The sequence below is a fragment of the Aristolochia californica genome, unplaced genomic scaffold (genome assembly GCF_029961685.1).
Source record: "Aristolochia californica isolate CCGP_79_NKW_82.1479 unplaced genomic scaffold, dmAriCali1.0.hap1 SCAF_15, whole genome shotgun sequence".
In the NCBI taxonomy this organism is placed as follows: domain Eukaryota; kingdom Viridiplantae; phylum Streptophyta; class Magnoliopsida; order Piperales; family Aristolochiaceae; genus Aristolochia; species Aristolochia californica.
In genome coordinates this window covers 1,197,678-1,213,153 of record NW_027181826.1, presented here as the reverse complement: position 1 = coordinate 1,213,153, position 15,476 = coordinate 1,197,678, and the positions used below count along the sequence as shown (strand labels likewise).

The 15,476-nt window shown below is 41.1% G+C and overlaps 1 protein-coding gene across 2 annotated transcripts in view; it reads left to right on the top strand.

Annotated features, from left to right (window-relative positions):
• LOC137951470 (DUF21 domain-containing protein At1g47330-like) overlaps nt 1-15,476 on the top strand; it is a 60,557-nt gene that overhangs the window by 44,342 nt on the left and 739 nt on the right. For both annotated transcript variants that reach the window (XM_068798137.1, XM_068798136.1), the window contains 2 exons: nt 14,535-14,806; nt 15,095-15,141. In XM_068798137.1, coding sequence (XP_068654238.1) covers nt 14,535-14,806; nt 15,095-15,141 — 319 coding nt within the window. The remainder of the gene's footprint in view (nt 1-14,534; nt 14,807-15,094; nt 15,142-15,476) is intronic.

The window sequence follows — 15,476 nt, the reverse complement described above, 5'->3', positions numbered from 1 at the left end:
CACTTTTGCCACGTGACCACTTCTCGGCCACCTCAAACTCGTATCAATCGCTCTTTTCGCCACCATGCCAACCGCCTTTTTCGCCACCATCAACTTCCCCATCTGTCAAAGTCCAGTCGGAGAACACGTGTCCGATCTTGTTGAGCATACCTCACCTAGAGCCCCGAGTCATCAAATCCCACATCCTTTTCCCTAAAACAATCCAGCCTCCCATCATTTCATCAAATCCCTTCATTGCCTTCGACCTCACCTCTTCTCCCTGCGCCTCTGTCCCAGGCCCACCCCCCGAGAACCTTATCAGCCTCAACCTTTGCCTCTTCCCCAAACTCCTGCACCATTGCCTCCTGAGGACAACCTATCTCGAAACCCGCATCCATCCCCTCCCAAGTCTCCCTTGTCCTTTCTCATCCTACCTCCCGAAACCTATCCGTATGTAAATCCCCACCCGCCATCTTGCCTTCGCTGCCCTCGAGCCCAAACGATACATGTCCGTTTCCTACCCCTTCTCGAGCCTCCCCCAAGACTCCCCCTCTGTCAACCATCTTTTCTGCCCAAGGCTTGTATACCTCGAAACCCACCCTTGCTCCATCCAAATATCCATGCATCTAGAGGTGGCTTCGAACCGAGCCGGCTCGAGCTCGGCTTAGTTCGATTCTGTATACCCGAATCTCGTACCGAGATCCAGGATCGACTCATTTAAATTAACGAGCCGAGCTCGACCGAATCAAGGTTTGGCTCGAAAGCTCGCGAGCCGGCTCGTTAACGAGCAGAGTTGAGAGCGGGAGCGAGAGCGGGAGTGGGAGCAAGGGGCGGGGGGGGGGATTCTTCCTCCCCTCGTCACCGCCGAGCCCCTCCCGTCCGCTGTTGTCGCCGTTGAGCCCGCCGGCCGCCTCTGTCACCGTCGGTTTGATTTCTTCCTCCCCTTGTCTCCCTTCGCCTTTGTTTCCGTTGTTGCCGCTGCCTCCGTCGCAGCCGTCATCCCCGACGACAGGCCAGCGCCACTAACCCCCTTCCCTCCACGTCATCTCAGCGGAAAACCAGAACCAGAGATAGATACCTAAGTCCCGCCCTACGAAGACGATTTCGAACGTGCGAGATCATAAACTAAAAAAACAAAATTTTTTTTGTCTTGAACTCTCCTTCCTCATGGCTCTTGAAGAAATTGAAAATACATTTTAGTAGAAATAAGTTTATAGGGACTATTAGTGTCTGATTTTTTTGTAAACATTTTTCTAATTGAAAATTTTTATTAACAAAATCATATAATTTTCTAAGTAAGATTTTCCTGCCAAGATGGGCTAGAAAACCGTATAGAAAATTTTTGAATAAGTATTTGACAGTTGATGCTGTAATACTTTTAGCATGAGGCAATTTTCATAGCAATTTTGTGTTTGACATTTTATTTGATTAAAAATTTATCAATCAGTATAGTAATATATTGGATTGATTATAAATTTTTATTTATTTCCCTAGAAGAGGCAATAAGAGGTCCATTTAACTTTCCTATGAAAATTTTAAAATATTTCTTGTAATTTTCTAATAAGTCACTAATAGTAATAGGATTTTATTTAAAGGTTTTTTTTGGAAATATGTATCATAGGAAAAACTAGAAAAGTTTTTCCTAGAATATAAATTTTCAACCAGTGGCACTAAGGAGGCCATAGTAAATTTATAGCCAGATTCAAAAATTACAAAATAAGCTAGACAACATTTGGAGTAAAAAAGATTAATATTGGTGCGTTCTAATCCATTATTGAAATTCAATCCTAAACCTCCCCTATCATTCTTTTTTTTAAATGTATGCAAAATTTTATATATAATTTATTTGACATATATTTTATATAGAGTATTAAATGTAGGTTAAGCTCAAACTTGGCTAGAGCTCGAGCTCAAACTCGGTTAAAATTATTAGGCTCGAGTTTGATTACAATTTTATGCTCGAGGTTAGGGTTGACTCGAGCTCAAGTTCGAAATATTTAAATCAAGCTCGGCTTGAACAAGGTTCGGACTTAGCTGGATTCGATGCCACGTTTACACCCAATTTTAAGTAGAGGTCATTCCCAATTTTATGTAAAATGTATGCATAATTTTATATACAATTTATTTGACATATATTTTTTGAAAAGTTTTAAATATATGTTGGAGCACGAACTCGAGACATGTATTTTTAGAAAAGTTTTAAATGAATGTTAAAGCTCGAGCTCGGCTCAAACTCGGTTAAAATTATTAGGCTCGAGCTCGATAACAATTTTAGGCTCGAGCTTGAGTTCGAAATATTTAAATCAAACTTGGCTCGAACATAGGCTGGTTCGGGCTCGGCTCGGCTCGATGCCACCCCTAATTATCATGTCCTAGAATGTCAGAGGAATCGGCTCACCGTCTAAGAGAGCCATCATCAAAGCAGCCCTTTTTGAGTGTAAGCCAAAAATTGTAATTCTTGTTGAAACAAAGCTGCAAAATTTTGATTATTCTATTGCTTGTGATTTATGGTATGGGTTGGACCCTGCGTGGGTAACGGTCGATTCTATAGGGCACTCTGGTGGCATTCTTGTCATCTGGGACCAAAAAGCAGTAGACGTTACTCTCTCCCAACTGGGCCAATACTCCATTGGCATTTGCTTCCACGATTACTCCTTGGGCACTTTGTGGGCGTTGGCTGGTGTTTACGGTCCGACTAGGCCTATTGACCGCGCCTCCTTTTGGGAGGAATTATTCCAACTCGTCCAACTCTGGGATCTCCCTTTGCTTCTGGCCGGTGATTTCAATTTCATTCTTCTTTGCTCAGAAAAATGCCCTCCCGCGGCCAGAACTACTTCATCAATGAGAGCTTTCTCTGATCTCATTGGTAATCTCGAACTCTCCAAAATTTCTCTCAGGAAAAAAATATACCTGGTCAAATGGTCAATCCTCTCGAAGTTGGATTGTTTTTTAGTTAACAATGAATGGCTTCATCTCTTCCCAAAGACATCTGGCCAAGTCCTAAATAAAGTCGGTTCTGATCATTGGCCTATTCAAATCAACACCCCCCCCCCCCCCCCCCTCTGGGGTGCTCTCCCTTTCGGTTCAAAAATTCCTAGACCTTTATGGAGGCTTTCAACTCTTCCCTTCTGGTCTGGTGGCAAGAGCTGGAGCATCACCCCAACCTGGGTTGGGCGCTTCCCCTCAAATTAAAAGCTTTAAAGGCGAAGATCTGCTCATGGTCCATTAATCTTCGTGCTGTTGTTGCTTCTCAGAAAGACTCGGTTCATCGTCGCATCTCGGAGCTAGAATTACTCGAAGAGCAAAGGTCTATCTCTCCCTCTGATCTACTTCTTAGAAATCAACTAAATTTAGAATTTTCAAATTTGCTTCGTTGTGAATCTGTCCGTAGGAAACAGCGGGCTAGATTTCGTTGGATGGTTGAGAGGAATGGAAATACGAAGTTCTTCCATGCCATTGCCTCGTCCAGGAGGAGGGTTAACTGTATCACTTCTCTCTGTCATGGAGACCAAGTGATCACGGATAGCTCCTCTATCTCTAATATTCTTGTGAAGTTCTTCTCAGAGATGTACTCTGAAGAGTGCTTTAATCGGCCAAAGCTGCCACCACAACTCGACTACCTGTGCATCTCTTCCTTAGAGGCGTCTGATCTGTGTTGGAAGACATGGCCCAAGCCCACACAACCAAAGAAGACCCATATATCCAAGTGTATTAGAAGATGGGCCCAAGCCCACACGACCAAGGAAGGCCTACATATCCAAGTGTATTAGAAGATGGGGCCCAAGCCCATAAGACCAAGGAAGACCCATGTATCCAAGAGAAATAGAAGACGGGTTATAGGCCCACAGACCAAGGAGAAGGCCCATAGGCCCACATACATTGATGGCAGGATGATAAATAAAGGGTTATCTTATAAAGATGACATTGATGTAATTAAGTTAAAGTTCCAGGGTTAAAACCCTAAACCCTAAACCCCAAGTTCAGGGGTATTATTGTAATATAGTAGTTTCATAAATCTATAAATAGAGCTTCAGGGGGAGGGTAAGGAATAATCAAGTCCATAACCTTTCTTCCTCCAGTTTTCTCCCAATGGGTTTCTCTCCCTTTTTCTCAATGAGCTAAATTAATGGAGTCCTGAAAATCAACAATCTGGAAAGGCCTTTCAGCTCAAAAGAAATCGATTTGGCTGCTTGTGGGTTCCCAAAGGATAAAGCTTCTGGGCAGATGGTTTTAATGGTGAGTTTTACCACAAATATTGGGATTCCATCCCAATATTCACCAAGTCAGCATCACCCATAAAGCTGTAGGGGCTTCTTTCATAGCTCTAATCCCGAAAAAATCCTCCTCTTCCCTCCCCCAAGACTTTAGACCAATAAGTCTAACCATCAGTTACTATAAAATCATCGCCCGTCTGCTAGCAAACCGTCTTATGGTCCATCTCTCCAAAATCATAAATCCTTGCCAAAGTGCTTTTATCCGTGATAGGAATATTTTGTACTCTTCCATGGCTGCTCATGACTCTTAGACTCTTTTAAGAAATCAAATCGGCCCAGATTTCGTCCTTAAAATTGACTTGGAAAAAGCTTTTGACCGAGCAAATTGGAAATTAATTGATTACCTCTTCGACCGAATGGGTTTTGGAACTCTGTGGAAAATTTCGATGAGATGTTGTATCTCTACTGCATCATATTCTGTCCTAGTAAATGGAAAGCCGTGCGGCTACTTCAATGCTACAAGAGGCATCAGACAAGGTGACCCTCTGTCTCCTTTCCTCTTCACTCTCATCGGGGAACATCTTGCTTCTATGGTCTAGTTTGCTAAAAGCATGGGTTGGCTCAATCCTGTCTCTGACTACCCAAATCAAGATATTCCGCTCTTTCAGTATGCTGATGATACTATTCTCTTCGGAGAAGGTACAATGAATCAGATCTCCCACATGAAAGCTCTGCTCAACCTTTTTGAGCTGTCTTCTGGACAAAAGGTAAGTTGGGTTAAATCATCTATTTTTGGCTTCAATACTGATCCTTCGATTCTAAATTCTATGGCTGAATATTTGGGTTGTAAAGTTGCTTCCCTTCCAAGCACATATTTGGGCCTTGCTCTATCCCCTATTTTACCTTCAAAATCTGCTTGGCACCCAGTCATTGAGCATCTTGAAGCCAGACTTGCTTCCTGGTGAGGAAATTTTTTGTTCAAAGCTGGTAAGCTTATTCTTATAAAATCTTGTCTCCATGGTATCCCGTCTTACTTTCCGTTTTTGTACCAATGCCATGCTTTTGTCTAAAATAGAATTGAGTTCCTGCAGAGGAGATTTTTATGGGGTGGGCAAAATGGGAAAAAGAAATATAGCCTAGTGAAATGGGCTGATGTTTGTAAACCTTTTGTAATGGGTGGTCTTGGGATCCGGGATACTACAACAACAAATTCTGCCCTGCTTATGAAGTGGATCTGGAAATTTAATATGCAACAGTCCTTGATTTGGCGAGACATTGTGGTGGCCAAAGCAGAAATTATTTTTGGCTGGTGGACAAAAGGTGGAAGGTATTATAAATTATCTCTTGTGTGGAAAAAGATTGCACATTTGTTGCCAGCTTTCAAAAATGTCGTCAAGTGTTACAATGGTTCCGGCTGTCAGACAAAATTCTGGACAGACTGGTGGGTGGGCCCAAGTAGCTTTAATACCAGCCATTGTCAAATTTTCTCTCTTGCTAGAAACAAAGAGGCGACCATATCTGCGCTCGGGCTGAATTCTGGTGAGTGGAACTTAAACCTTCGTAGAGCACTGATGGATGACGAAGCCCTTGAAGCAGCTGATCTTGTCACGAGTCTATCGACGGTACGTTTCAGAAATGTTCCAGACACTCTTATTTGGACTCCATGTCCGAAAGGTGCGTTTTCTACTTCTACTGCCTACAACTTCCTACTCCCTCCCCCCTCTACTCAATCCAGCCATCCAGCTACCATTGCGTGGTCTTTACACGTGCCTCCGAGACGAAGTTCTTCATTTGGACAGCGTGTCAAAACAAAATCCTGACATCGGATTCGTTAATTCGCCAAGGAACAAATGGTGTGGACCCCCTATGTCCGTTTTGCCAAACCACTCCTTAAACCGCAGACCATATCCTGTTGCATTACGATTATGCTCATTCTGTCTGGACCGGACTCATTAGCAAAATTGATCTGCAATACTGCCCCTCTCAAAATCTCACATCTACTATACTCACGGACACTCATGTCCCAAAGCTCGGAAAATTATTAATCTCATGCTGCGTTGGTTATATCGTTTGGGCTTTATGGAAAGAAAGAAATAATCCGAAATTCAATAGAAAATCTCTTCCAAACAATATTTTGAGCAATAGAATTGTTGGGCAAGTTGCCTCCTAGATCCTCATGCGGAAAGAATTTATTTTGAAATGTTTTTTTTTTTTTTTTAAATGATGCGGAAAGAATTTAAAAATCTCAAAGGAACAAAATTACGTGGAAACTGGCAACTTATAGCGGAAATGTCTTACCCTCCCCGCTCCCTGGCCATGAAAACTTGGTCTCCTCCTCCGTTGGGCCATTTCAAATTAAATTTCGATGGAAGCGCCTTGGGCTGTCCTGGGCCTGCCGGATATGGAGGAGTCATCCATGACGATAATGGAAACCTTCTCCTTTCATTTTCTGGGCCAATTGGCGAATCTGACTCAACAACTGCCGAGCTTTCTGGTTTACATAATGGATTAAAGCTTTTTCATCAATGGATGGTGGGCCCTCTTTGTGTCGAAGGTAATTCAAAAGTAGTCATCAATTGGTGTAAGAAGTCTTCTAAGCCTCCTTGGCGGCACAAGGATCTTTTTGAAGATATCTGTAATTTAATTTCTCATTTGCAATGTAGCTGGAATTATATTCCTAAATCCGCTAATCACTTAGCGGATAATCAGGCTAAATTAGGTGTTTCCCTCAAACATCTTGTTGTGGAGGAAGACCTTGTACAGTAAGGTATGTATTTGTACTTTTTCTTCTAGTAATACATTCACACTGTTTTCTCAAAAAAAAAAAAAAAAAATTAGTTTCCTTAAGAGAAGTCATTCCCATTTTGAATTAGTTTCTTTTTTTAACAAAGTCTGAAACTTTTGAATTAGAAAGTCTTGTTTGCTCATTCTAAATCCAAAATCTTAGTCCTAAATCTCTCTCATTCCTGAAATTATCTCTTGAATATTTTCTTTGCAAATTGGTCAAGTTGTGTTAAAAAGTAATTGGCTTATATAAAAAGTCTCTGTGTATAAAGTTTTCATTATTATGTTCCATCTCAAAACTTTCTTATTGGTTTTTTTTTAAGTTTTCTTAATTATCATGTTTTTTTTTAGAAAGAGATGAATTCATTAAACCAGAAACAACAACAAAATTAGGGAGGCCTCCCCCTTACAAGAGGAACATGGAGGGAGGCCCCCTGCTTAGCACAATTGTCTGCAGCAGAATTTGCAAATCGGGGAACATGGGACCAAATACAGGTAATATGAGGGAGAATGTCCAAAATGGAGTAGTAAGCATCTAGTGATGCCATGGTGAGGGAGAGGGAGAGGAGAACCATCCAATGATCACTGCAGAGTCTCCCTCAATGTGGAGCGGCCTAATGAAATGCTCACGAAAGATGATGAGGCCTCTGAGGAGGGCCTGAACCTCAGTAGCATTGGAGTCCGCGATGCCCCTAGGACTGGAATAGGGCAAAAGTTGGGTCCCGTCCGAGTCATGGAAGGCCCCACCATAACTAGCCAAACCAGGGTTGCCGAGGGAGCTGCCATCAAAATTCATCTTGATGTAGCTTGTATTAGGGGATCGCCATTCCTGCATCGTTGAAGGCTTCATTAGGACTCCCAACTGGGCAATGGTGCTCCAATTTTCCCTGAGCGAGAGCCGAGAGAAAGCAGAGAACTCCCTGGAGTGGAGCCAAGTAGAGATGTGGCCTGTTATAAAGGAGATGACCTGGTCAGTAGGGAGATGCTTGGCATTAAAGCGCATGTTGTTGCGTTCAATCCAGATACCCCGAGGGATGAAAGCAACGCAGGCATAGATGATCAGCCTCCCCAATTTAGGGAGGGGGGTCCCAAGAAGCAAACACCCAATCAAGAGAATGTCCTCTGGCAAGCAAAGCTGGATACCGAACCGGCTGAGGATGCTCATCCAAACATACCATAAATAAGGGCATCCAACAAATAGGTGCTAAGAGGTCTCCTCCTCAAAGCCACACAAGGGGCAAGAGGTGCACGCTGTGAGATTGCTGCGGCGATGAAGGTTGACAGCAGTGAGGATTCTTTTGAGACCGGCACTCCAATGGAAGAATTTTATCTTCAAGGGAGCAGAGAGAAGTCAAATAAACTCCACCTCATGCTTGGGGGTATCTGAGGTCCAACCCTTGATGAGGGAGTAGGCGGATGAGACCGAGAAAATACCACTCGCTCTGGCCACCAAATCATCGAGTCCTCCAAAGAGTCACAAGGTCTAGAGTCGGAAATCACCTCAAGGAGCCGAGAGGCAAGCAACGCATCCACATCATCCAATCCCCGACGCAATTAGAGATCCCAATTACCCAGACTCTAGGCATTCGCAATCGACATACAGCACTATGTGGAGGCCCACCAAATACTGCCAAATGAGCCCTTCAGAGGCCCAAAGCTAACCCACTAGTCTTCCCAGATGCGGATCGAGTGACCATTTTTAACAAGAAAGCGGATGCCCAAGTGGAACAACGGAAGGAGTGTTAGGAATTAAACGCCCTAATTCCAAACTAACGAGAGCAATAATAATAAACATGGAAGAAGGGAAAAACAAGCACAAAAAAGCACAACAAGATTTATACAGGTTCGCCTCAAGGTGAGACTACATCCTGTCTTCCGCCGCTGTAGTCATCCACTATAAAGATGAAATACTTTACAAGAGAAAACACATACTTACAGGTGTTTTTCTCTAACCTCTTGGGCTGCAACTCAAGATGCTCCTCGGATTAAGATAATTAAATCCTAATAGCAACGCCCCTCGATTATAAAGAGAAAATTAGGGCAGCCACGATACAAGAGTAAAATTCACAAACTGCCCTTAATGAAACAATAGTCAATATATCGTGGATCGGATGGGGGCTCTGCCCCCCTTCCAACCCCCACGACAACCTGACCATGTAGGTCGATCTGCAACCAACTCAGTGTAGGGCATTAATTAGGCTCCACAACTTAACATGGAGAAGAAAGATAACTCTCCAAATTGTCCTTCCCCCCAAGGTCCACTGGATCTCATGCTGATTGAACTTGTATGACACCATTGATCTCCATAGATTTCCTTAATTATCATGTTCATAGATGAATTATTTTTTTACCTCTCTCTTGTGTAAAACCTGGCCACTTTTTGTTCGTCTATTGGTCTAAAAGCGCCTCCTTCTTACTTGGAAGTATGAAGAGCTGCATTGTGCGCCTCCTTACGTTTGAAGTATGAGAGTTGTTATCTTTTTATTCACACCCTTAATTCCTCAAAGTACTTTCTTCAATGTTTTTTGTTAAAATCATTTCAGAGCAATGCCTATAGACCCAATACCTAAAAAGTATAGGAATGTGCCCAACATTCAACTTGAGTCAAGTCTTTTTATTCTTCACCCAAGAGGTGTTTTTTATTTGAGCTACCCTTAGAAAGTGAGTAGTCTATTTGTCATGACCGTTTTAATTAGTGTATGGAGCTTCGGCTAGGAGTATTTTTCTTCTCTCACCATTATGTTGTGCAAGTTGGGTCTCTTGGTAAAGAACAAAGAGATCTCCAGCTTGAGCGGGAGAAGTAGAAGAAGAAGTACAAGAAAGAGGTAACCAACAATGAAGAATTCCACTTGTTGTAGTAATCAAATTTTATGTGGCTAAAATATCCAAGTAAGAAGGAGACAAGATGAGAAGAAGATGAAGCCTACAAGCAAGATGTGAATAAGAAGAAGATGAATCAATTCAAGGCAATCAAGATTTCTTTTTCAAGTACACAAGTTTCTTGACTAAGATTATTTGCAAAGTGAAGTTACAGACACCAGCTTGAAGGGGAGTGTTAAAAGACACCCACGAGTGTAGGGGAGACATGGCTAGTAAATAAAGAGAACTTTCATAGAGATGACGTAGAATTGTAATTATGCTTGGTGTATGTCCTCTTATGTCCTTTTCCTTTTGAAGCTTGTTGCCCTAAGGGTATTGTAGTCATTGTAAGCATCTTTTAACAATTATAAATACAACCTCATGACATGGGGTAGAGCATTCGAGCCTCTTCCTATTGGCTTTTTTCCTCTTCTCTTTCCCATGGTTTCTTCTCTCCTGTCTCCCAAGAGCTAGAGTTCCTCTCTTCTCTCCTTCCCTTGGGATCTATAGTGTTTATGTGTTGTCCCTAGAAATCAACGTGATGTTTGGCAAGTTGTCAAATTTCACATTGATAAAGAGAAATATTTTTTATTTTTGAAAAGTGAAGGTCAAATATAAGAAATTTGGATGGCTTACTCTATAGTGCCATAACATTATTTCATCTTTAACAGAAAGAGAAAATAAACTCCAAAAATTTGAGCTTGTTTAACCATGTATGCACTACTATCAAAGTAGTAGGGTTGATCAACCTCTCTAGCACTACCAATCATCTTCCTTGAACATAGATCCTGAAATTCACATTGAGATTGAGCGAATTTAGCAAAACAATTCAAATTTTTAGCGAGTATGCTGATGGGCAAAAGATTACAAGACAAGTTAGGAACATGTAAGACAAATTGCTGCATTAGATTCTTAGAAAGAACAATAGAACCTTTCCCTGCAACTAGAGATAAAGATTCATCTGCAATATGCACTGTAAGATCAAGGAGTTTAGGACAAGAACAAATGAGAAAGACTGGTCATATGATCACTAGTACCTAAATCAACTATCCATAGTGAGTGATCAGAATAATAGTTGCAATAGGAGAACTATCTTTTTGAGCAAGTGAACTAGCAACCGAGGCAGTGGGATTAAATTTGGACTGATTCAATTGTCCATACAGATGCTCTAAATGTTCCTTACCGAATAAAGGTGTTTCCGAACTACTAGGATGAACTATTCCTTGACTTATGTAGCTGCCTATATACCTCTACCATTTTTGCTCTTCCAGTTAGGAGGTTTGCCATGTAACTTCCTACATGATTCTTGGTATGTCTAGGCTCATTGCAATATTCAAACCACCTTTTATCTTTTTGAATTTCGGCCCCTCAAATAAGAGTAAAACCTTCGGTAAGATTAGGAAATGGTTCTTTACCAAGAACAACGGTCACATACCTGGTCGAATTCAGGATTGAGTCCCAATAACTGGAACACTCTCTCCCTATCCAACATGTCTTTTATATTTTTCACATCTGCATTAGATTCCATTTCCACATGCTAATACTTATTTATCTTTGCAAACAACCCTGCCAATTTGTTTTAGTAATCTGTAACACTTGAGGACCTGGGAGTTTCAGATATGGTGGTAGAAAAGCTTCATAGGAAAGAGAAACATGTTGTTGCACCTTTCCACACAGACAAGTCCGGCGATGAAAGCCGGTGAAAGGATTTTGGCAAATAAAGGCTGGTAAAAGGGTAACAAAAATTTCCAGTAGGGAAGATTAGAATTTAGAGCCTAGGCTCTCATACCATGAAGAAAATGAAGAATAAAAACTTCTTTTTCAGTTTTCATTCATATAATCATAACTACAATGGCTACAATATGTACGATATAGGAGAATGAATGTGGATATATTTCAACATACAATGAATTTGGACATATTTCAACATACACCCCACTAAAGTAAAAATTTTCATGTGGAGTACATGCCGCAACAAAATCCTCTCTGCTGATAATCTTAGAATTCGTGGCCAGCTCGGGGTTGACCCCATTTGCCCTTTCTGCCATGCCAATGAAGAAACTGTTAGCCACATGCTTCTCATGTGCCTTTCTCTTGGGAGATTTGGACGTCAATTATTAGCCGAATTGGGCTCCATCTCTGCTTCATAGAGGACTTGCCCTCCACCTGCCGAATGCTCGCAGGGACCCCTGTCCCCGGTCTTAGAAAATTGATGATCTCTGCCCTCTTTGCATTTATCCCTGGGGCCTTTGGCTTGAGCGCAATCAAAGGAGATTCAATGCTAAGTTCAACACTCAAGATAGAGTCATTGAAACCATCGTAGGCAATATTGCTACATGGCTCCACTCTCGAAAAGCTTTCACCCCCTTCTTGGGATCTGCCATAAGAAATAATTGGAGATGTCTTGCCCAACTCCACACTTCTTCGAAGCCCCCAGTTATTTCTAAGTGGACCCCGCCGCCTGTTGGTGTGCTTAAGTTGAATTTTGGCAGATCTTCTTTCGGTAACCCTGACATAGCGGGTTTTGGCGGCGTGATTCATGACTCTCTTGGGAACCAGATCGTCTCCTTCTCCAGACCTCTTGGTATTGCGGATTCCACGACGGTCGAGCTTCAAAGCTTACTTAATGGGCTCCGTGTTTTCCGCGAATATTGCTCCGGGCCCATCCTGATTGAAGGAGACTCCAAGGTGGTGATTGGTTGGTGTGAGATTCCTCTGCGCCTCCGTGGTTGCATTGGGACCCCTTTTTTGAAATCATGGATAATGTCAATTTATTTGATTGTTTTTTGTCTCTCATTCCGAGATCAACAAATTTTGTGGCTAATATTTTAGCCAAGCAAGGAACCTCCTTGCAATCTCTTGTTTTTAGGAGTTCGCTCTTTTTGTTCTCTTAATAAAATCATATTTCATAAAAAAAAAAAAATCTGGATAATAAGAGAATGAATTTAGACATATTTCAACACGCTCCCTTAGGGCCTTATCTTTTTCCAAAATCGTCTCTCTAAGCCTCTTCTCTTTGAAGTAGACTCAAAGGTTGTGATTGGTTGGAGCTCCTTGGTCAAAGTTCCACCTTGGCACCTCTAGACGGTGTTCCAAGACATTTTGATATAGTTTCCCTTCTCACTTGTATTTGGACTTATGTCCCTAGATCAACAAACTCCTTTGCTAACTCACTTGCTAAACAGGGAGCCTCCCTCCCATCTCTTATTATTTCGATAGAGCTCCCCCTGATTTGATTGTATTGTTCTGTGTTTCTTAATAATAATCTCACCATTGTCACAAAAAAAAAAAAAAAAAAAAAAAAAAACTGAAATTGTAAACTTCAACTTGAGACAGAGTGTGGAGAATTGATATTGTAAGGATAGTTAAGTAATATTCTTGGGAGCTGTCTATCTCATTTTCTTGCTTAATTTCCTTGTTTACTTGCATTCTTAGGTGGTTAAGGCTAGAGAATTAAGGTTGTTTTGGTCTCCACGTGTGTTGAGGAGAGAACTTTCTATTATAAATATAGAGTTACACGAGGGGAGATGGATTCCTTCTTTTTTCCTTCCCACTCAGTTAGCCCCCACCTCCCTCTCTCAAGTTTCCTCTCTTTCCTAATTTACTCTTGCAATTTCTTGTTGTATTTTTGCGTTCCGGCTTAATGAATCGCGCCCTTGTTAAAAAAAAATAAAAATCTGACACTTTCATTCTTCAGTTGCAACTATTTAAGAGCATTAAGTTACTCTTTTAAGTATAATGCTGAGCATAAATTTTACTTTGGATTGACTGGACAGATCCAAGTCCAAGAAGAAGAACTAGAAGTAAAGCCTATAATTCTATTGTTATAATTTTTCTGTTTCTTTTCATAGTAAGGTTTTTAAACAGGCTTATCCTTCATAATTCTGTGCAATTAAAGAAAATTTGGTCTTTTGAGCAGGTTTTTGCTTATCTGTTTAAATTTGCAATTGTGGATATTATGTTAGATAGATAGAAAGATCAAGTAGCCATCGTAGGCTTTTAGCTTGATTTAATGTGGCTTTCAGCTTTTCAGCACGGACCACACCTTCACCACAAATGTGAGAAGTAGACCCATCAACAAATACGACAGATTTGAAAGATGCCAACTTGGAAAAAGAGGAAAACTGAGAAGAGATACCTGTCATATACGCTGAGGTTTCTGAATCAATAACCCATTTAGTGATAGAAGATGCCTTAAATACAGGCATACTTGGGCCAGCCAAAGTGGTGCTAGCTGAAGGACTAGGCTAAGTACCAGGGGTGGGAGTGGACATCTGGTCTAACCGTTTTCATCTACCTTTGGCTGTCATCTTTACCTCATCCACCAAATATAATTAATAGCACTGTCAAGATCACTCATAGAAATTTATCATTAAATGCATCAAGGATGATGACTCATAGTGAAAAGCAGAAAAGAGATTTTGGGTGCAGAAAGAGAGGTTCATACCTAGATATTTGTTGATTTATGCACTTCGTTTTCTTCTATTACTACTGCAGTGTGTAGTCATAAACCTTATCAAGTAGCCATTATTTTTTTGTCTGATCCTTCGGACAGCACCTGCTGATAAATTACCGTTTGAATTTCACCATCAGTCTAATATTGATTTTTGAGGTTTCTATAGCAGTCTCCATATACCTGCTTTCTGATCCCTGTCCTCAGAAGGGTTTGAAGCGATGCTTTTGTTTCTTAAATTGCAGAGCTGGATAGTCTCAAAAACCCTGCTGCTGTTAACCAAAAGATACAAATTAAGTCAGACTTGAATGATTCTCAAGTAGCTCATATGTGTGACAAGGATGGAGATCAACAACAGTGGGTCAAAAGGTTTGCTGGAGGCCATACCACGAAGAACAGACACAGACGTTCTGAATGCATTCTAGATGTTGAAAATGCCCCACTTCCAGAATTTCCACCAAGTGAAGAGGTCGTGGGTGTCATAACAATGGAGGATGTGATTGAGGAACTTCTACAGGTGGGGAAATCTGAAGTCTTAACAAAATTTTATATGTCCTTTGTGTTAAGTTAGTGGAATAGGAGGATTCAGCCTTTTATTCCGACCTTTTATTTGAACTTATCTGTGGAAACTGACCTATGACATGAAAATTTTATGCTGAAGTTCTACAACTTCAGTTCCTTTGTTCTCCTTGGCACTAATGTTGCAGGACTATATCATTTTAGTAGCTGATATTGTCTCTTGTGAGGTTAAATATTTATATTATAACATCATATTGATGTCTAAATGATATTCTTTATCTTGCAGGAGGAAATATTGGATGAAACTGATGAGTATATAAATATCCACAACAGGTAATATTTGGGGCCTAGTAAGGCTTGTGTAAAATTCTGGATAAGATCTAAAGTAGAAGAGAGAAAGAGAAAAGCAGAAGAGAGAAAGAGATAGAAACTGCCGTGAGTTGTGGCAGTGATGTTAGAGGCTCCGACGGTCTCTGACTGTGTTTTCTTAAAGCCTTCCACGAAATATTACAGAAACTAATATAAATGCCCTTCTTCCTACTAAAGTCCGAAAAAACAGAAAACTAACTACTTTTTAAGCTTACAAAAAGATAGATAAGCTTTACCTATCCAACTTATGCCTATATTTGGAAGAGGGTACACCATCAAACTCAGTGAAATTACAATTT